The sequence below is a fragment of the Epinephelus lanceolatus genome, chromosome 11 (assembly GCF_041903045.1).
Source record: "Epinephelus lanceolatus isolate andai-2023 chromosome 11, ASM4190304v1, whole genome shotgun sequence".
NCBI lineage: Eukaryota > Metazoa > Chordata > Actinopteri > Perciformes > Serranidae > Epinephelus > Epinephelus lanceolatus.
In genome coordinates, this window is record NC_135744.1 from 437,270 (window position 1) to 459,790 (window position 22,521).

At 40.7% G+C, this 22,521-nt stretch overlaps 1 protein-coding gene across 5 annotated transcripts in view; it reads left to right on the top strand.

The window, feature by feature from the left end:
• The window catches only part of gdpd5a (glycerophosphodiester phosphodiesterase domain containing 5a), a 160,301-nt gene that overhangs the window by 66,945 nt on the left and 70,835 nt on the right, over nucleotides 1-22,521 (top strand). For 4 of the 5 annotated variants that reach the window (XM_033640081.2, XM_033640096.2, XM_033640088.2 and 1 more), the window contains exons 3-6: nucleotides 9,406-9,509; nucleotides 9,736-9,829; nucleotides 9,920-9,979; nucleotides 10,076-10,174. In XM_033640081.2, the coding sequence (XP_033495972.1) occupies nucleotides 9,406-9,509; nucleotides 9,736-9,829; nucleotides 9,920-9,979; nucleotides 10,076-10,174 (357 nt within the window). Of the gene's footprint in view, nucleotides 1-7,908; nucleotides 7,960-9,405; nucleotides 9,510-9,735; nucleotides 9,830-9,919; nucleotides 9,980-10,075; nucleotides 10,175-22,521 lie in introns of those variants that run through there. The other variant, XM_078172104.1, reaches the window with a different exon arrangement.

Genomic DNA, 22,521 nt, shown 5'->3' on the forward strand with positions numbered 1-22,521 from the left:
TGGTAGAGGCCAGAGCAATGCTATCTAGAGAAATTATGTCATCAGATAAAGAGCCTCTGAGTTGTTTGGGGCCAAGAACAATAATTTCAGTTTTGTCTGAATTTAACATCAGGAAATTGGTGCTCATCCAGGTTTTTATATCTTTAAGGCAGTTATGGAGTTTAGTTAATTGATTACTTTTTTCTGGCTTTATCGATAAATACAACTGTGTATCATCCGCATAACAATGGAAATTTATAGAGTGATTTCTAATGATGTTGCCTAAAGGAAGCATATATAGAATAAATAGGATTGGTCCGAGCACAGAACCTTGTGGAACTCCAAAACAAACTTTAGTACGTAAGGATGATTCATTATGAATGTCAACAAACTGAAAACAATCAGATAAATAAGCTTTAAACCAGCTTAGTGCAGAACCTTTTAAGCCAATTAAGTGTTCCAGTCTCTGTAGCAGAATTTGATGGTCAATTGTGTCAAACGCCGCACTAAGATCTAATAAAATATGTACAGAGACGAGTCCTTTGTCTGAAGCAATCAGAAGGTCATTTGTAATTTTAACTAGTGCTGTCTCAGTGCTATGATGCACTCTAAATCCTGACTGAAATTCCTCAAATAAATTATTATCATGGAGAAAATCACACAGCTGGTCTGCGACTACTTTCTCAAGGATCTTTGACATAAAGGGAAGATTAGATATTGGTCTGTAGTTGGCTAACACCTCTGGATCCAGGGTGGGCTTTTTCAGTAGAGGTTTTATTACAGCTACCTTAAAAGAGTGTGGTACATAGCCTGTTAATAAGAATATATTGATCATATCTAATATATGTGTGTTAACTAAAGGTAAGACCTCCTTAAGTAGCCTAGTTGGGATGGGGTCTAAGAGACACGTTGATGATTTAGATGAAGAAATCACTGCGGCCAATTCTTGAAGAGAAATTGGGGAGAAGCAATCTAAATATATATTAGGTCTTACAGCTGTGTTTGAGGTTAGATAGGTAGGCCTACTATCTGAGGACAGGAGGTCATGATTTTTGCCTCTAATAATTAGAATTTTGTCATTAAAAAAGCTCATAAAATCATTACTGCTAAGGGCTAAAGGAATACAAGGCTCAATAGAGCTTTGACTCTCAGGGCTCTAGTTTCCCGGCGCAGCGCAGGGTGGCGCAGAGTGGGAACCTCGCGCAGAGCTAGTTTCGAGCAGCGCAACCCGAGGCATGCTCAGTTTGGTAGTTTGGCAGACCGAGGTGCGCTGAGATGGGTGTGGCGGCGTGGTGGGGAGGTGTCGACAGATCCAGCTTGGCGCAGTGACAGTTTCGTGCCAAAAGGCTTCGCCGAAAGTGCGCTAAAAGCTCGCCATCTGAAACCAGGTCTACTGTCAGCGCAGGGGGATCGCAGCCGGTGTAAGCCGAAGTTGGGCTGACCGGCGGACAGTGCGCACACGTCACCAAAACCTCACAGGCAGGTTTCCAGAATATCAGGCACATTAATGATGCAGTAAATACCCACAAAACCACTATTCAATGCAACTATCTGCAATCAGCACATAAATGTATCTCTATATCGACTGTCCCGTCACATCTGATGTCAGATCAAAGGGGATTGGCACTGTTTGGCACGGGTAATGGAAACCGAACCTGATTTGATTAACACAGCTGCAAACTAATGAGTTCACATCCCTCTCAGCCAACCACAGACAACCACAGCATCAGATAGGGACTTTTAATTCAGCATCTGTCATCTTAGAAAAGTCAAAAGAAAAGAAACAGAGTGAGACTGCGAGAGAGAAAGAGAGAGCGCGCATGCACGAGAGAAACGCAACATTGATTTACAATTGTGGTGACCTCCTCCCAGGCTACCTTTGCATCATCAGCCCGTGGAGGTCTGCTCGCAGTTCCGTATATTCGGACACTGCAAGCAGACCTCCCGGACCAAAACATAAGTTTCCTCCAGGGACGAGTTTGGCTGTCTGACGCTGCTGCTCTCTTCTGCAATGGCGAATTGAGTAAACTCTCATTACACCTTCGCGCGGTGCATTTAAGGGCGAGGAGAGGGGCTCATTTGATTGGTGTGATGTGTGTAAAACCCACTCCAAGCATTCTCTCCTCCCTCTTTCCGACTTGCGCCAGTAGGAGGGACGGAGGTGGGATAGAGGAGTAGCTGCGCCAGGGCGCACGGTATGCCAAACTTACAAAATCCGCCTGGCCACACCCAGTTGGTGAAGCGCAGGTGCGCTGCGCCCCCGCTGCACCCGGTCTGTGAAACTAGAGCCCTCAGTCAGCCTGGCTACAGTGCTGAAAAGAAACCTGAGGTTATTCTTGTTTTCTTCTATTAAAGCTGAGTAATAGTTTGCTCTGGCATTGTGGAGGCCCCTCTTATAAGTTTTGAGACTGTCTGCCCAGATTAAACGAGATTCTTCCAGTTTGGTTAATCACCAATTCCTTTCAAACTTTCGCGATATTTGTTTTAACTTACGGGTTTGAGAGTTACACCAAGGAGCGAACTTTCTTTGCTTTTTTAACTTCTTTTTAAGAGGAGCTACAGAGTCGAGTGTTGTTCGCAGCGAGCCTACGGCGCTATTAACAAAATGATCAATTAGGGAGAGGTTAAAGTCGGTACAGGAAACCTCTGTTACTGAGGGACTTGGTATTGAATTTAACGACGGAGTAATCATTTCCTTAAATTTTGCGACAGCACTATCTGATAAACATCTAGTATAGTAATTGTTGCTGAGTGGCGTGTAATGGAGTAAAAAGAAATTAAAAGTAATCAAATAATGATCCGATAGCGAGGAATTCTGTGGAAAGACTGTTGGGTTATCAATTTCAATTCCATACGTCAGAACTAGATCGAGGGTATGGTTAAAACAGTGAGTGGGTTCATGTACACCCTGACTGAAGCCAATGGAGTCTAATAATGAGATAAACGCGGTAGCCAGGGAGTCATTATCAACGTCGACATGAATGTTAAAATCGCCTACAATAATAACTTTATCTGATTTAAGAACTAAACTGGATAAAAACTCTGAAAATTCAGATACAAATTCAGAATACGGGCCAGGAGCACGGTACACTATAACAAATAAAAGTGGCTGCGAGGTTTTCCAGGTCGGATGTAAAAGACTAAGAACGAGGCTTTCAAATGAATTATAATCTAGTTTAGGTTTAGGGCTGATTAACAGACTAGAGTTAAAAATGGCTGCAACTCCCCCTCCTCGGCCGCTGCCTCGAGGAATGTGGGTATTATTATGACTGGGAGGAGTGGACTCATTTAGACTAACATAATCATCTTGACACAGCCAGGTTTCAGTGAGACTGAGTAAATCAATATGATTATCTGATATTAATTCATTTACTAACACTGCTTTAGATGATAGAGACCTGATATTTAACAGTCCGCATTTAATTCTCCTGTTTTGTCTTTCTGTCACAGAAGAGGTTTTAATTTTTTATGAGGTTGTTATGCACAACTCCTCTTTGTTCAATTTTAGATTTAAATAATTTAGGTGGTCAGGGGACAGACACCGTTTGTATAAAACTATGAAAACTATGGCTGGGTAACTGAACTAGAAGCTCAGAGAGGCGTATAGGACTGCGTCTCTGAGTCCTGGTCTCAACTCTGGGTTGTCAGGGATTTAAATTACTAATAAAATTTGCCAGGTTCCTAGAAATGAGAGCAGCTCCATCCAAAGTGGGATGAATGCCGTCTCTCCTAATAAGACCAGGTTTTCCCCAGAAAGTTTGCCAATTATTAACGAAACCCACATTGTTTGCTGGACGCCACCTGGACAGCCAGCGATTAAATGATGACATGCGGCTAAACATGTCATCAGTGGTCAGATTTGGGAGGGGTCAAGGGAAAACTACGGAGTCCGACATCGTTTTTGCATATTCACACACCAAGGCAATGTTAATTTTAGTGACCTCCGATTGGCGTAACCGGGTGTCATTGCCGCCGACGTGAATAACAGTCTTACTGAATCTACGTTTAGCTTTAGCCAGCAGTTTTAAATTTGATTCAATGTCGCCCGCTCTGGCCCCAGGGATACATTTGACTATGGCCGCTGGTGTTGCTAACTTCACGTTTCTCAGAATAGAGCTGCCAATAACCAGAGTTTTATCCTCAGCGGGTGTGTCGCTGAGTGGGGAAAAGCGGTTGGAAACGTGAACAGGCTGGTGGTGAGCCATGGGCTTCGGCTTGGAGCTGTGCCTCTGGCGAACCGTAACCCAACCTCCCAGCTAAACAGGAGTTACCGGAGGACAGCTAGCAGAGGCTAAGGCTATGCTATGTGGCTCCGCACCGGCTACAGGGGGCTGGCTAACTACCGCAGCTGCTGAATGGTTTTCCATGGTGCGGAGCCGCGCTTCTAATTCACTAAGCCTCGCCTCCAACGCAGCAAATAAGCTACACTTCTTACACAATTACCACTGTCGCTAAAGGAGGCAGAGGCATAACTGAACATTTGGCACACCGAGCAAGAAAGAGCAGAGGGAGAAGTCATCGCTAGCTGTAAAGCTAATGTAGCTACCAAGACTAGTAATGTGCAAACAACAGCTAAGAGATTAGCGAGAAAGTCATAGAAAGGAGGAGAGCTATAAGTGCTTAAACAGAACTAGTGTGGGTTAAGACTTGGAGTAGACGTTAAAGCAACTGAAGTGAGAAAGCAGAAAGCAGGCTAGTAGAATTCACCAGAGCAGTACAGAGACGCTGTCACAGAAACACTGGAAATGACACAACTCACTTACTGCAATATGTCAGCACGTCAGCACGAGTTAAATTTCTCCAGTCACTTTGAGGTGTCCTGTTCTACATATCTACCAAGTTTAGTAAAAATCGATATGGTGGTTAGGCCTAGATAAGAAATTAGCTCTCTAGCGCCCCCATTTTGTTTGATCGGGTCAATAATGGAGGGGTCCCCACAGATTATGTGTGGTCATGTGCCTACAAAGTTGCGTGGTGATCATTGAAACCCTTGAGATGTTATACACCTTTATGTGATGAGCCATGTCCGATGGAGCGCTCCTCTGCGAAGTTCAAAAGTTCCTCCGCAGATCTCTTTATACAAGTACCTCAAACCTCCTTTATTTATTTATTTATTTATTTATTTATTGCCTTTATTCACTGATGTAATGTTTTTGTCGCGATATTTTGTGTTATCTTTGTATATTTCTTCAATAATAATAATAATAATAATAATAATTATATATATATATATATATATATATATATATATATATACACATATATATAAAAAACTTCCGGGTCACGCAGTGTGCGTGATGAAAATATTGAAAGTGTATGAAAGGAATTTTTTCCATTTTCCATTTAAACAGAAAATCGGAAATTGGAAAACGAATCGTTATCCATTTTTTCATTTTGGTTCTGGAAACAAATATTGAAAAAACAAGTCATTATTTTGTTTTTTCATATTTGGTTTTTTTTGAAAAACAACTGAATGAATGATACACGGATTGAAATGGAACATATTCATATACCCATGTGTACTTGCTTTGTCAGGTTCAATTTCAGCTGAAACTGACACTGTCTGGTGCAGGCTATTCTGTACAGTATTTATCAGCAGATGGAAGAAGGAGGGAGCAGTCAACATGTTGTAAAATATGCACATCAATCAGGATTCATGAGCACTGTTAGACGTTGGGTACCAGCAGTTCTAACTGGAAAGATGGATTCAAATAAACACAAGAAGTTTGTGCTCTAGAAAAGGATCAGCACTCAGTGAATAACCTCCTAAGCCCTATGATAAGCTATTATGGCAAGGCTTAACTATACAGACTAGTGAGCAGTGATAACTAACATGTCTTTGGGGTCATCGGGTGGGAACCTCCTTTCACTAGTGTTTCATCTAGTTGGTCCCACAACACCTCCAGGAGGCTAGACAGTGATCTCTGGTGTCCCAGAGACACTCCCCTAATGCCAGGTCTCACTGCTCCCCACACCAACCCGATAACCTCCTTTACTTTACTTACACATGGCTTTCTCAGCCCAAACAGCACCGCCACCTTCAACAAAACCCAGACTCCGTACATGCGAGCTCCAGGTAGAAGCAGTGCTGATACTACCTTTCCTAGCACATTCACCATACTCTATTTCACATGCTACATAGCATAACTACAATATAAGCTAAAGTTAAAGGAGCTAAATAAACTTACAGGATCAGCAAACACACTCACCTTGCAGCATGGTCTCAAACAAAAGGGATTCAAATAGGCCACTCCCACACTTAAATAACCTTCCTCTTCCTGGATTTCCTCCTAAGAGGAAGTGGATCTCTCCACCTGATCTCAAGGAGTTATGTACCCTGCTTAGCAGGTCCCCCTGCTGGCCCCCAACTGACATTATTTCTACGCTTCAAGATCCATTGGCTACACCTAACTGCTTCATCTGACATTTCCCTCACTGTTTTCCTCAAACTCTGTCCCCGCACTCCGAGTTCCCCCAGGAGCGAGACAGCTGATCTTGCTATGAATCCCCTACACCCCACTTCCACTGGACAAATCCTAGTCTTCCATCCTCGCTGCTCAGCTTCTGCTCCTAAGTCTGCATATCCAAGCTTTTTTCTTTCATAGGCTTCTTCCACTGAGTCTTCCCAAGGAACTGTCAGCTCAATGAAATAAACTATCCGTTGACTCACTGACCACAACACTGTCAGGCCTCTGCTTGGTACAAACTATTTCCAGGGGAACAACAAGTTTTCCCCCTAAATCTACTTGCATTTCCCAATCACAAGCACCTTCTAGGCGGCCACACCCTTGCCTCCTTACTAACTTATCCCTTCTGTATTTCTCTCCCTCATGGACAAACTGAATTACTAAGCTCCTATCCTTAACACCTTCTGAATTCACCTGTCTTCGTTTCCGTTCGATTCCTGCAGCTAAACATTTCAATACCTGGTTATGTCGCCATGTATATCGGCCTTGTGACAAGCTAACTTTACAGCCTGACAAAATATGCTTTTAAGGTTGCGGTTGGAGGGACCTTTGAAGGCCATGTAGCAGTCAAGAGAAAGTGACAGATATCACACACCTCCACTGAAAATGATTGTGTAATGGAGGTTACTACTTATCTTTGGATGATTGAATGAAATTAAATAAATAAAAAAATAAATGTGTTAAGTAGTAATGATGACCCTCAGACATTTTTTCTCGTGTCTTTTTTAAGCACAGATAATACCAATTTATATATCTTTCAACTATGACGTGTTTTTGTTTTTTGTCTTTTGTTATGGACACCACAGCTGTCTGCTGTTTTGCACATACAATCACTTACACTAGATGTGCTCCCTTTATCCACTGCTCATTTTCATTCACAGCTGCTCATTATTATCCACTTCTCATTATTATTATTATTATTATTATTATTATTATTATTGTTATTGATCGCTGTTTCTTGTATTTTTGTACTTATTTTGCATGCCTAGTTTTTAAGTTTCAAGTTTTTAAGTTTAAATTTTGAAATCTTAAATCTGACTTTCCCCTTGACTGCTGTAACACTGGAATTTCTCAATTATGGGATCAATAAAGGTGTATCTTATCTTATCTTATCTTATCTTGTATTACAACTGATGTTCAGGTATTTCTTTGATATCTCTAGTTGCATTGCACCATTTAAGCCAATGTTACAAATCAGTGAGCAGGACTGCTTTTATTGGCTTTACAAGATTTTTGGATGAATTTGATTATCAGTTAGTATTTGTGGTTTATTTGTCTCTTAATATCCAGAGGATTTACAATATCATAAACTATGTTGTTATTACCTCTGCCAAGGAGGTTATGTTTTCGCCGGTGATGGTCTGTTTGTCTGTTTGTTTGTCTGCAAAATAACTCAAAAAGTTCCAAACGGATTTTGATGAAATTTTCAGGAAAAGCTGATCATGGGACAAGGAACAGATGATAAAATTTTGGTGGTGATCGGTTGAAGCGAAGTGGATAAAATAATAAAAAGGTGGGAAATCTGAGCTGCTTGGTGGAGGTCTGCACTCTCTGAGTGCTTTTTTAGATGTGATATGGAGTTGCATTGACTGTGATAGAAAATGTTATCCATATTGCATCAGGGTAGAGGATATTCCCTGATGTGTATTCATGCCCTCTCCATTCCTGGCTAAAAGTAAAATCTTTTACAAGTCTGTCTGTGTAGATGCAACTGCTTCATCAGTGCAGCCATTCGCTCTTTACCTGCTCACACATCTAATTATCTCCCAGCCTCTTACATAAGCCGCTGGAAGTGGTGAGGCCAGGCATGGTGGTGAAAAGCTGATCAGTGCTCTTCAGGATCTGATGACTGGCCTATCATACTTTACACCTCCCCTCACATGGCATTAGCTCCTAATCCTGTTATCTATCTATTGAAGGGAGTCCTTGAGTGCTGCACAAGCTCTCCTCTGTACCTTTGTTCCACATGTTAAGCCAGTCTGTACAGGGTAGGCTAGCAAGAAAACATATTTAAGAAATAACATTTATACATCCTATCATAAACATCTGCTTTGTAATGACAGACGGGAATTTACAGGAAGTCATCATTAGCAGATTGTTTGGAGAAAATAGTTGCTTGAGAACTCAGAATTAATTAAGAGCAAAATTTAAGTTTGTGATGTTACATTTTGAATATAACAGCATGAACCTGAATTTTTCCCTTAATTAATTTTCAGTCAATTCTTTGTTTCTCCTCTAAGATGTCATAATCAGGGTAAATAGAAAATAAGTACGCTTTTTAATAATGAAACTAAATAAATAAATTTCCTGGTTGTGGTTTACCTCATCCTATGGTTTCTGTTTTCTTTCATCCCTTTACTTTCTAGCTTTTTAAAGTTGTTTTTTTAGAAATACCTCATGTAGTTGGGAAATCAAAAGGATTTTCAGGGGAAAATGCACAACTATATACATAAGAAAAAAAAACTTAAAGAACATAAAAGATGAACGCAGCCTGCAGAAGTAGATGAGTCCAATGTCTACCTAGACAGTGTTATTGACTGTATGAATTAACTATTTTTGATGGCATAGGGGGCAGCAGAAACAAGCTGTAAACGCCATGTTGGCATGTTGTTCATCCCCTTTAAAAAATAATTTGGGGAGCATGTTAGCAAACAGTTGCCAATTTAACTACTTACAGCTCTTAGGGAGATACATTTGTATTTATTTAGAGTGGTATATCTGAACAAGTGGTAAATGAAAGTTCAATACTTTCTCTCCTTCAATGTCTGATTTTGGTCTCAACCAATTCCTGAGTCCTGAGGGAATTATCTGGCTCGTTAACAGCTAAATTCTCCATTAGCTCACTAGTTCACCATCTAGTTGCTGACTTCTTCATATTCTCATATATATATATATGTATGGAAAAAGTCTCAGTGTCACATCTGAAAAAGTTAACTATAGCTTGTGTTTTCCTTTACAGTGGGAGTGTACCTGGTTTATCATCTTGTGCAGTTCTTTTTTCCTGCTTGTCTTTTGGACTTACTTCTGGCTGGTGGCTCAAAATGATTTTAATGAGTTCAACTGGTGAGTAATTCATCCATTATGTGGCTTTAAGTGAAAAGTTGTTTGTGACCAGCATATTTCCTAATGATGAAACTACTTCCAGATGAGGTGCTTACCTTACCGCAGCAGGCAACCAGATCCACCTGGTGTAACAGGCTAAATAGTCCAGACAGAGTTCTCTTTCTTTGACAAGAATGACTATTACCATGAGCAATAATCAATCAAACCTTATTTGTTTACACGCCAGGTCAGTGTACAACCGCTCTGGAGAATGGAAGGATGAGACAATCCCCATTCTTGCATCTACCACCGTGGGATTCAGCTACATCGCATTCTTAATGGTAACAGTCTTTTAACACACTCTGAGATGTCAGCAAACTTGCTTATTGCTCAGCTATGACATAACTTTGTGAATCATGCCTCTTTTTCAGATTTTGGCAGTTTTCCATATATCCTTCGGCCAACAGCTGAACCTCTACTGGGTTCACAAGGTGCTGTGGTTCACATCCTTCATATTTGTTTTGGATTTGCTCCACACACTTTTGAAATAAAATCCAACTTCATCTTAATCCATCTCATCTCTACAGATTGGAGTGTTGGCTACCCTGCTCACCATTATCTCTGGTGTCGTCTCTGTCGATGACATATGGGCAGATGAGTGGGACATCCTGCTTGTATCACTGCAGGTCAGCCTAGAATCAGAATGAAATTACTGTGCCATCAGCTTACCCCATGCTTTGTTTTTGCTGTTGTGTCTATACCCGTTCAACTTTTTTTAATAATTCAATTTTTTTATTTATCTATTCAGTCAAATCTGAACAAACTGACCGCACTGTTACTGGAACTCAACATATCCACAGGCATCTGATAGCTACACATGCTTATTCTCATAATAGTAATTTAGCAATCACAGCGGTACAACTAAACATCACATTGTTACAGTTCAACAACATATTTCAAACAAAAGCTGGCTTGTGTAATGAAAAAAATAATACTGGGTTCTTGAATGAATTGGCCCTTGGTGATAAAGCTTCTGATTTGTAAATACTTTCAAAAAGTACCTTTATAGTCCAGATCGTATTTTTGCATGAGTTCTGAAAAAGACATTAACCCTCAAACACTTAATCCTTGGTCTCCTCCTGTCCCAAAGAAAGTGTTTGATTATTCTATGAAACTGTTTAAACAATTGTGGCAGGTGATTAATAGGCAACATCATGGAAACATAATTGAATTGTTTGAGGGGAACCACCATTCTAATCACATTAATTTTCCCCCATGGAGTAAGTTTCAATTTTCTCCATTTATCCAAATTATTTTTTATCTTCTTAAGGAGAGGTTCCACATTCAAAACCACTTTTTCCTCCAAATTTGGATTTAACTGAATACCCAAGTATTTCATACCTGAAGGTACCCGTTTAGAATTAAATAAAGTAACATCAGTAGAATGACATGTATGTGATATTGGCATCCCCTCCGATTTGTGCAAGTTTATCTTATAACCTGACAACTTAGACTATGAGTCAATACATTCAAGTAACACTGGCAGAGAATGAATGGCATCCACTATAACTGCTAAAATGTCATCCGCATACATAAACAGTTTGTGTTCTCTCCACCCTGCATATACCAGTGGTTCTAAAACTATTGTCAGGAACAGCTGCCCATGCCTGGAAAGGCAAAAAAAATTGAATAGCATCCCATTTGTGAGAACAGCTGCCCTTGGTTTGGAATAAAGCACTTTCACGCAATGACAGAGGCCAGGTCCAAACCCAAATTTTGACAGAGCTGGCATGAGAAATCCCCATTTGACACTATCAAAAGCCTTTTCGGCATCTAGCGAGAAGGCTGCCACCAGGACTGGACTGGATGAATTCATAAGTATAAGATGTAAAAACCTTCGCATATTATCAACCAACAACCTGTTTTAAGCCTATACCTGGTCACCATTTATTATGTCTGGCAGTACTTTCTTTAAATGTCACACGAGAGTCTTTGTCGAGAACTTACAATCTACATCAAGAAGACTTACTGGTCTGAAGTTGGATGGGTCTGAAGTATCTCTTGATTAATTGGAATGCTATTAGACTTATCCTGTTGTTTTAATTGCCTGGCAAATAATCTACCATTTTTGTCACCCCCTTTGTAAAAATTATTTATTTATTATTATTACGTCTAAATAAGGCATATTCTGCTTTTTTGTCACCCTATATTTCATGCAGCTGATGTTTCAAATTACAGATGGTTTGGCAAAGATTATCATAGAAGTGTTTTGCTATTTTCTCCGGATTGCAAGTGTCTGTTTTGTTTTTTTTTTCATTCTCTGCGTTCTCTTTCTTAACTTTTGAAGTGTGGGCAATATTTCTTCCTCTTATAAACACTGTTATGCCCAGTCTAGGGGTGTCTGGGACACAACATGAAAGGCCCCCATCTTCCCCAAGTCCCAAGTAGGCCACAAGGATACAAATGTGTTTGACGAGCGAATATTAATTTATTACAATAAATGGAACAACAGAAGTGAGTGAAATAATAACTTCAGGGTGGACTACGGCCAAAATAACTAACAAAACAATTCTATCAAGGGAGTAAATAATCTTACCAAATAATAAGAAATAAATGACAAAAATCTTACCTCCCTAACTAAATAAACAGGAGAAAAAGGGTTAGTAACAAAACTGGCAGTCCACCCCTACGATTTAACAGTCTTTAACACAACAATGATTTACTACAACAACACAACAATACAGTACAGGCCAAAAGTTTGGACACACCTTCTCATTCAATGCGTTTTCTTTATTTTCATGACTATTTACATTGTAGATTCTCACTGAAGGCATCAAAACTATGAATGAACACGTGGAGTTATGTACTTAACAAAAAAAGGTGAAATAACTGAAAACATGTTTTATATTCTAGTTTCTTCAAAATAGTCACCCTTTGCTCTGATTACTGCTTTGCACACTCTTGGCATTCTCTCGATGAGCTTCAAGAGGTAGTCACCTGAAATGGTTTTCCAACAGTCTTGAAGGAGTTCCCAGAGGTGTTTAGCACTTGTTGGCCCCTTTGCCTTCACTCTGCGATCCAGCTCACCCCAAACCATCTCGATTGGGTTCAGGTCCGGTGACTGTGGAGGCCAGGTCATCTGCCGCAGCACTCCATCACTCTCCTTCTTGGTCAAATAGCCCTTACACAGCCTGGAGGTGTGTTTGGGGTCATTGTCCTGTTGAAAAATAAATGATCGTCCAACTAAACGCAAACCGGATGGGATGGCATGTCGCTGCAGGATGCTGTGGTAGCCATGCTGGTTCAGTGTGCCTTCAATTTTGAATAAATCCCCAACAGTGTCACCAGCAAAACACCCCCACACCATCACACCTCCTCCTCCATGCTTCACAGTGGGAACCAGGCATGTGGAATCCATCCGTTCACCTTTTCTGCATCTCACAAAGACACGGCGGTTGGAACCAAAGATCTCAAATTTGGACTCATCAGACCAAAGCACAGATTTCCACTGGTCTAATGTCCATTCCTTGTGTTTCTTGGCCCAAACAAATCTCTTCTGCTTGTTGCCTCTCCTTAGCAGTGGTTTCCTAGCAGCTATTTGACCATGAAGGCCTGATTGGCGCAGTCTCCTCTTAACAGTTGTTCTAGAGATGGGTCTGCTGCTAGAACTCTGTGTGGCATTCATCTGGTCTCTGATCTGAGCCGCTGTTAACTTGCAATTTCTGAGGCTGGTGACTCGGATGAACTTATCCTCAGAAGCAGAGGTGACTCTTGGTCTTCCTTTCCTGGGTCGGTCCTCATGTGTGCCAGTTTCGTTGTAGCGCTTGATGGTTTTTGCGACTCCACAAGTTTTTGCAATTTTCCGGACTGACTGACCTTCATTTCTTAAAGTAATGATGGCCACTCATTTTTCTTTAGTTAGCTGATTGGTTCTTGCCATAATATGAATTTTAACAGTTGTCCAATAGGGCTGTCGGCTGTGTATTAACCTGACTTCTGCACAACACAACTGATGGTCCCAACCCCATTGATAAAGCAAGAAATTCCACTAATTAACCCTGATAAGGCACACCTGTGAAGTGGAAACCATTTCAGGTGACTACCTCTTGAAGCTCATGGAGAGAATGCCAAGAGTGTGCAAAGCAGTAATCAGAGCAAAGGGTGGCTATTTTGAAGAAACTAGAATATAAAACATGTTTTCAGTTATTTCACCTTTTTTTGTTAAGTACATAACTCCACGTGTTCATTCATAGTTTTGATGCCTTCAGTGAGAATCTACAATGTAAATAGTCATGAAAATAAAGAAAATGCATTGAATGAGAAGGTGTGTCCAAACTTTTGGCCTGTACTGTATGTGTGGCCGGTTGGGAGAGGAGGAAGGTGAGGTCTGCCTGCTAGCTCGAAGCAACTGCCATCTTGGTTCTTTAAAAACCCGAACGCCCTTGGCGGCAGCCAATCAGGAACGAGCACAGATCCAATCCACCAATCACCGCCGGGCTGTGGCACACACCTATTTGCATACAGAAAATACACACAGAGAACACGCACAGAGAACACGTGCAGGATAACACACACAAACAAAAGAAATTACGACAACAGTCGTAACAACACAGAGGACATTTGTGTGGTGGAGCCAGTATTGATTTCAAAAAAGGATTTAAGATCCTCTAATAGTGTGTTGCTAAATTTCTCATTTTGCAGCAGCATAGTATTGAGCCTCCACCTGACTCTTCAGATCACATCACACATCACTGTTCAGTTCGACATGTAACTCAACTATGGCACACAGTGTCATTGCTCCTATCTCATACTCTACCACTGAATCTATTAAGGTGTTGAAGATCAGGAAAAAGTCAATCCCTGAATGTGACTTGTGGCAATGAGAATAAAAGGTATGTTCTCTCTTCCATAACGTTAGGTACACGGAGGAGGAGAGCGAGTGTAATGTTACAACCAAGACAGTCAAACACAACCCCAGAGTTTTAAAACTCAACTGGAGTCAGTGATGACTGATGAGTTTTAGAATAAGGTTACAGTGCTAACATTAGATAGTAGCGTTAACATTACTAGTAAGTGGAAACACACAAGGAAGATAACGTTAATGTTTCAGAGGCTACGCTACAGTAGGCTAATGTTAGCCATTAGCAACTGGATGCTGTGTTGTCATATATAATGTTATGAAATGAACTGAACTTTGTCATTTTTATGCGCAGCACAAAAACGAAATGACATTTCACATACCCCAAGCAAAAAGAAACAAAACATTTAAAAACAAATTGTGCAACATATAAGAAAGAACAATACAATGCAATAGTAAGATGAAAAGGGTCGACATTTCACAGTCAAAAACTCCACATCCTGAGAGCAGAACTGGGAGATCCTCTTCACATCACAGCACCATGAATTGTTTGTGTATATTGCCAGACCGCCACCACGGAGCTTACTAGATGATGCAGCTTCCCTGTCTGCTCTATGTAGTGTTAGCCCCGTTAGCGAGTCTGATATGTTACCATTCATCCATGTCTCAGTAAACACAAGGACGCAGCAGTCCCTCACTCCTCGGTGAGTGGATCTCCACAGTCGAATGTAATCCATTTTCGTCCATTTTCGTGTCCAGCGAGTGGACGTTTGCCAGAAGAATGCTGGGAACAGCTGGTTTGATGGGGTTAGCTCTTAGCCTAGAGCTAATCCCTCCACGCTTCCCTCGTTTCCACGTCCTGTCACAGCGCTGACAGCGTCTCCCCGTCAGGACAGCTCCAGGAGAAACCACGGTCATCTCAGGGCTAGCTCGATGTAGCAGGCCAAGCTTGCTACACATCCTGAGCTCTCTCGGTTGTAGCGTTAGATCTCTGCAGCGGTTTCTAATGTCTGTTAGAAATGTTACGCGAGCGGTTATGTCAGTTGGAGGCCTCCAGGTGAGGAAGACAGACAGGACAGGAGAAAACTCCAATCATTGTATTCGGTCTGAATGCAGTGATTGGTCAGAGTTTTCTTAGAACCATATGAGAATGGTATAATTATGAGTTTTTATTTCTGGTGGAATTCACTTACATTTTAGTGTGCCATCAACTTATTAATAGCATTTTAACCTAAGAAAAGAAAAGTGTAAAATTTCCAGAAAGGTAAGTGTTGCTTTAATGCAAAAATCAAACATGAACACAAAGAACACAACCCAAGCAAAGCATCACATAACATGATGTTGCTAAACAATCCCCTCCCGTGCTCACTGAGCTGAACTAGTTTGGTCCATGAAGTGTGTTGACATAACTTGTAGCATTGCCACCGCCACATGATGTTTTTTTTTTCTGGCTTTTTGTTTATACATGGTAGGACAGGATATTAAGGGTGAAAGAGGAGCAGAGAGAGAGAGAGGGGATGACATGCAGCGGAATCAGTGGGCATCTGCTCTACCCACTGAGCCGCTGGGCGCCCCACAGGTGACGTTTAAAGGCAAAGTTTATAGGCGAAGTTTACTGAAAATATTTACAGGCAAAATTTAAAGGCAAAGTTTATAGGAGAAGTTTATAGGCAAAGTTTACAGGCGATGTTTACAAATGATTTTTACAGGCAATGTTTACCAAGAATGTTTCCAAGCGACATTTACAAGCAACATTTACAGGCGATGTTTACAATGTTTACAAGGGACATTTACAAGCAACGTTTACAAGCGATGTACTGTAGTGTTTATGCTGTACCTTTAAGTTGACCTTTAAAGATACCTGTTAAAGCAAGGTACTCTGTGCACTTACAGTCACACAGTGGTTTATTATTTCATGTATTTCTATGACACACACATACACTCATTGAGCACTTAAGCATTGTGGTGGAAAAGTACCTAGGATTCACTGTGCATCATTTTTTTTAAAAAATAGCAGGAGGATGAGCTCACACATATTAGTGGAAAGTTAGGGGAATTCCAGCTTGGCCTGAAATGACCCTGGTAATAGGAGGTGGGCCTAGACTGCCCAGGAATGCATTACAGGGTAAAACTGGCTCCAAGGGAAAAAGGGAAAGCTGGGATACCATTATGTACAAGCTCAAGTGGGTAGGCTGGCTTCAAGGGAAGAACGGAGAGCCGTGACACCGTTATGTTCTGCTCAAGTGGGTAGGATTAAAGAAAAAAGGTAGAGACTCAACAGAATCTTCACCAGCTTTAAAAAGGGATGCACAGAAGGGAAAACTTCAGTCCTGCTCCGGAGCTTGACTCATTGAATTGATGTGTTTGTTGCCTGCGAGCACACTCTAAAACTCTGTTGCACCTGATTCTACACGTCTCCAGTGATTTTTTTGACCTCTGAGTATTTGAGTTTTAGACATTTAATAGAAAACAAAGAAAGTTTGTTCGGGAAGTAGGGAACGAGGTCGTGAGCCTTCTGACCCAGCTCCAGGCCTTGAATTCTGCTTCATCAGTTACAAGCAATGCGTACAGGCAATGTTTACATACAAAGTTTATAGGCAATGTTTACAGACAATGTTTACAGGTGATGTTTACAGGCAGTGTTTACAAATAATGTTTACAAGTGATGTTTACAGGCGATGTTTGCAGACAATGTTTACAGGCAATGTACACAAGCCATGTTTACAGGCCATATTCACAGGCTATGTTTACAGACCACGATTACAGGCAGTGGTGACAGGCAATGTTTACAGACAGTGTTTGAAGAGGATGTTTACAGAAAATGTTTGCAGGTGATGTTTGCAAGGGATGTTTACAGGTGATTTGTACAGGCAGTGTTTATAAGCAACGTTTACAACCAACATTTACAAGCGATGGTTACAAGCGATGTTTACAGGTGCTGCGTACAGGCAATTTACATAAAAAGTTTATAGGCCAAGTTTACTGGAAATGTTTACAGACAATTTTTACAAAGGATGTTTTCAGAGGATGTTTACAGGCCACATCTACAAGCAGCGTTTACAAGTAACATTTACAAGCGATGTTTACAGGTGATGCGTACAGGCAATGTTTACATACAAAGTTTATAGGCAAAGTTTACTGGCAATGTTTACAAACAATGTTTACAGGCAATGTTTACAAATAATGTTTACAAGTGATGTTTACAGGCCAAGTTTACAGGCAATGTTTACAGGTGATGTTTGCAGGCTATGTTTACAGACCACGATTACAGGCGATAGTTACAGGCAATGTTTACAATGTTTACAGACAGTGTTTGAAGAGGATGTTTACAGAAAATGTTTGCAGGTGTTTGCAAGTGATGTTTACAGACGAAGTTTACAGGCAAAGTTTAGAGGTGAAATTTACAGGTGATGTTTACAGTCATAGTTTACAGGCAATGTTTACAGGTGATGTTTACAAACAATATTTACAGGCAACATTTACAGGCCATGTTTACAAGTGATGTTTACAGGTGATGTGCACAGGGGGGTATTCCTAACTAAGAATATCCAGACTAAGGTATAATCTTGAAGTTTGACTAAACGCCAACTCCCAAATGTAGCGCCAACTCGTTCCATCAAGTGAAATCAGCTGGCTCCAATTGACGCTAATTCAATCTTCACCCGTTAAGTCTCAACTCATGCACGCACCCAGAGAAAATAAAAAGCCCTCACTAGTCGAGTGCCGAAAAGGTTGCAAAATGTCAAAAAGCAAAGGAAAGGCGCGAGCAGAGGCTTTTTCTGTGGCCGAGCAAACGCTCCTTATGGAAGTGTATAAGGAATATAAGGACATAATTACGAAAAAAGGCAATACTGCAGCGATTAATAAAGCAAGGGAGGTGGCGTGGCAGAATATTGCCGACAGGCTAAAGGGGTAAGTGACAAAGAAAATTCAGCATTTCAGCATAATATGTTATACATGTTATATAAATCCCGCATCAAAAGGACAAAATATATGTAGATAAGAACACCTATTAAATCTAACAATTCAAGTATGCCTAATGAAATTCACCAAATGTGTAAATTAATTAGTGAAAGACTATTTTTCACATTTATCTACTGATTCCTATGTAAATTTAAGATGATGCATTTAATCAAACTATTTTATGTGAATCATCGCATTTATCACATAATTCATTGTAGATCATGACATTTCTGAAATGATCAGTTTATAGGAAATAATCACCTGACATTTATCTATTGATTGTAGAAAATTACATTTAGCAAATCCATCAATTCAGTGGATTTGAGGAAATCTATTAAGTGAATGCAGGTGAGAGTGAATCAGTTATTTATTTCTCATCATTTGGGAGTCAATTGTAAGCTCTCTCCCTGATTATATCAAAATAAGGAAAATCCCCTTAAATTTATGAATGAGGAACAGACAGACCACAATGGTGTTTTAATTTGGTTGCTTTGTGTCAGGGTTAATTCATGAATATAAAAGATAACCATATGTTAGAACGAAAGAACGTGCTGACGTATTGCGGTAAGCGAGTTGTGTCATTTCGGGTGTGTCTGTGACAGCGTCTCTGTACTGCTCTGGTGACTTCTACTAGCCTGCTTTCTCACTTCAGTTGCTTTAACGTTGCTTTAACGTCTACTTCAAGTCTTAACCCACACTGGTTCTGTTTAAGCACTTATAGCTCTCCTCCTTTCTACGACTTTCTCGCTAATCTCTTAGCTGTTGTTTGCACGTTACTAGCCTTGGTAGCTACATTAGCTTTACAGTTAGCGATGGCTTCTCCCTTTGCTCTTTCTTGCTCGGTGTGCCAAATGTTCAGTTATGCCTCTGCCTCCTTTAGCGAAAGTGGTAATTGTAATAAGTGTAGCTTATTTGCTGTGTTGGAGGCGAGGCTTAGTGAATTAGAAGCGCAGCTCCACACCATGGAAAACCATTCAGCAGCTGTGGTAGTTAGCCAGCCCCCTGTAGCCGGTGCAGAGCCACATAGCATAGCCTTAGCCTCTGCTTACTGTCCTCTGGTAACTCCCGTTCAGCCGGGAGGTTGGGTTACGGTTCGCCAGAAGCACAGCTCCAAGCCGAAGCCCACGGCTCACCACCAGCCTGTTCACGTTTCCAACCGCTTTTCCCCACTCAGCGACACACCCGCTGAGGATAAAACTCTGGTTATTGGCAGCTCTATTCTGAGAAACGTGAAGTTAGCAACACCAGCGGCCATAGTCAAATGTATCCCTGGGGCCAGAGCGGGCGACATTGAATCAAATTTAAAACTGCTGGCTAAAGCTAAACGTAGATTCAGTAAGATTGTTATTCACGTCGGTGGCAATGACACCCGGTTACGCCAATCGGAGGTCACTAAAATTAATATTGCCTTGGTGTGTGAATATGCAAAAACGATGTCGGACTCCGTAGTTTTCTCTGGACCCCTCCCAAATCTGACCAGTGATGACATGTTTAGCTGCATGTCATCATTTAATTGCTGGCTGTCCAGGTGGTGTCCAGCAAACGATGTGGGTTTCGTTAATAATTGGCAAACTTTCTGGGGAAAACCTGGTCTTATTAGGAGAGACGGCATTCATCCCACTTTGGATGGAGCTGCTCTCATTTCTAGGAACCTTGCAAATTTTATTAGTAATTTAAATCCCTGACAACCCAGAGTTGAGACCAGGACTCAGAGACGCAGTCCTATACGCCTCTCCGAGCTTCTAGTTCAGTTACCCAGCCATAGTTTTCATAGTTTTATACAAACGGTGTCTGTCCCCTGACCACCTAAATTATTTAAATCTAAAATTAAACAAAGAGGAGTTGTGCATAACAACCTCATAAAAATTAAAACCTCTTCTGTGACAGAAAGACAAAACAGGAGAATTAAATGCGGACTGTTAAATATCAGGTCTCTATCATCTAAAGCAGTGTTAGTAAACGAATTAATATCAGATAATCATATTGATTTACTCAGTCTCACTGAAACCTGGCTGTGTCAAGATGAATATGTTAGTCTTAATGAGTCCACTCCTCCCAGTCATAATAATACCCACATTCCTCGAGGCAGCGGCTGAGGAGGGGGAGTTGCAGCCATTTTTAACTCTAGTCTGTTAATCAGCCCTAAACCTAAACTAGATTATAATTCATTTGAAAGTTTTGTTCTTAGTCTTTTACATCCGACCTGGAAAACCTCACAGCCACTTTTATTTGTTATAGTGTACTGTGCTCCTGGCCCGTATTCTGAATTTGTATCTGAATTCTCAGAGTTTTTATCCAGTTTAGTTCTTAAATCAGATAAAGTTATTATTGTAGGCGATTTTAACATTCATGTCGACGTTGATAATGACTCCCTGGCTACCGCGTTTATCTCATTATTAGACTCCATTGGCTTCAGTCAGGGTGTACATGAACCCACTCACTGTTTTAACCATACCCTCGATCTAGTTCTGACGTATGGAATTGAAATTGATAACCTAAAAGTCTTTCCACAGAATCCCTCGCTATCGGATCATTATTTGATTACTTTTAATTTCTTTTTACTCGATTACATGCCACTCAGCAACAGTTACTATACTAGATGTTTATCAGATAGTGCTGTCGCAAAATTTAAGGAAAAGATTACTCCGTCATTAAATTCAATACCAAGTCCCTCAGTAACAGAGGTTTCCTGTACTGACTTTGATCATTTTGTCGATAGTGCCGTAGGCTCGCTGCGAACAACACTTGACTCTGTAGCTCCTCAAAGAAAGCAAAGAAAGTTCGATCCTTGGTATAACTCTCAAACCCATAAGTTAAAACAAATATCGCTAAAATTTGAAAGGAATTGGCAATTAACCAAACTGGAAGAATCTCGTTTAATCTGGACAGACAGTCTCAAAACTTATAAGAGGGGCCTCCGCAATGCCAGAGCAAACTATTACTCAGCATTAATAGAAGACAATAAGAACAACCCCAGGTTTCTTTTCAGCACTGTAGCCAGGCTGACTGAGAGTCAAAGCTCTATTGAGCCTTGTATTCCTTTAGCCCTTAGCAGTAATGATTTTATGAGCTTTTTTAATGACAAAATTCTAACTATTAGAGGCAAAATTCATGACCTCCTGTCCTCAGATAGTACCTATCTAACCTCAAACACAGCTGTAAAACCCAATATATATTTAGATTGCTTCTCCCCAATTTCTCTTCAAGAATTGACCGCAGTGATTTCTTCATCTAAATCATCAACGTGTCTCTTAGACCCCATTCCAACTAGGCTACTTAAGGAGGTCTTTCCTTTAGTTAACACTCATATATTAGATATGATCAGTATATCCTTATTAACAGGCTATGTACCACAGTCTTTTAAGGTAGCTGTAATTAAACCTCTACTAAAAAAGCCCACCCTGGATCCAGAGGTGTTAGCCAACTATAGACCAATATCTAATCTTCCCTTTATGTCAAAGATCCTTGAGAAAGTAGTCGCAGACCAGCTGTGTGATTTTCTCCATGATAATAATTTATTTGAGGAATTTCAGTCAGGATTTAGAGTGCATCATAGCACTGAGACAGCACTAGTTAAAATTACGAATGACCTTCTGATTGCTTCAGACAAAGGACTTGTCTCTGTACTTGTTTTATTAGATCTTAGTGTGGCGTTTGACACAATTGACCATCAAATTCTACTGCAGAGACTGGATCACTTAATTGGCCTAAAAGGTTCTGCACTGAGCTGGTTTAAATCTTATTTATCTGATCGTTTTCAGTTTGTTGACGTTCATAATGAATCGTCCTTTCGTACCAAAGTTTGTTTTGGAGTTCCGCAAGGTTCTGTGCTCAGACCAATCCTATTTACTCTATATATGCTTCCTTTAGGTAACATCATTAGAAATCACTGTATAAATTTCCATTGTTATGCGGATGATACTCTGCTACAGACCAGGATTGCCTGGCAGTATAAGTTACCATGGTTACTAGGCTGGGATTCAGGTTAACCACCTTGATTGAACAGAGTTGTGGCTCAGGTTGACGGAACAGAAACCGGAGTTTAGCTCGATGTATCAGGTTTAGCCAGAACCATGGTTTCCATGGTTACCGATGTGAGGCTAATCTTAGCCACTTTGATGGAACAGAACTCTGGCTCACATTAGCCAGACTTGGCCATTTAAGCCTGGATTTGCCTTTAGCCTGCTTGATGGAATACCCCCCCAGGCCATG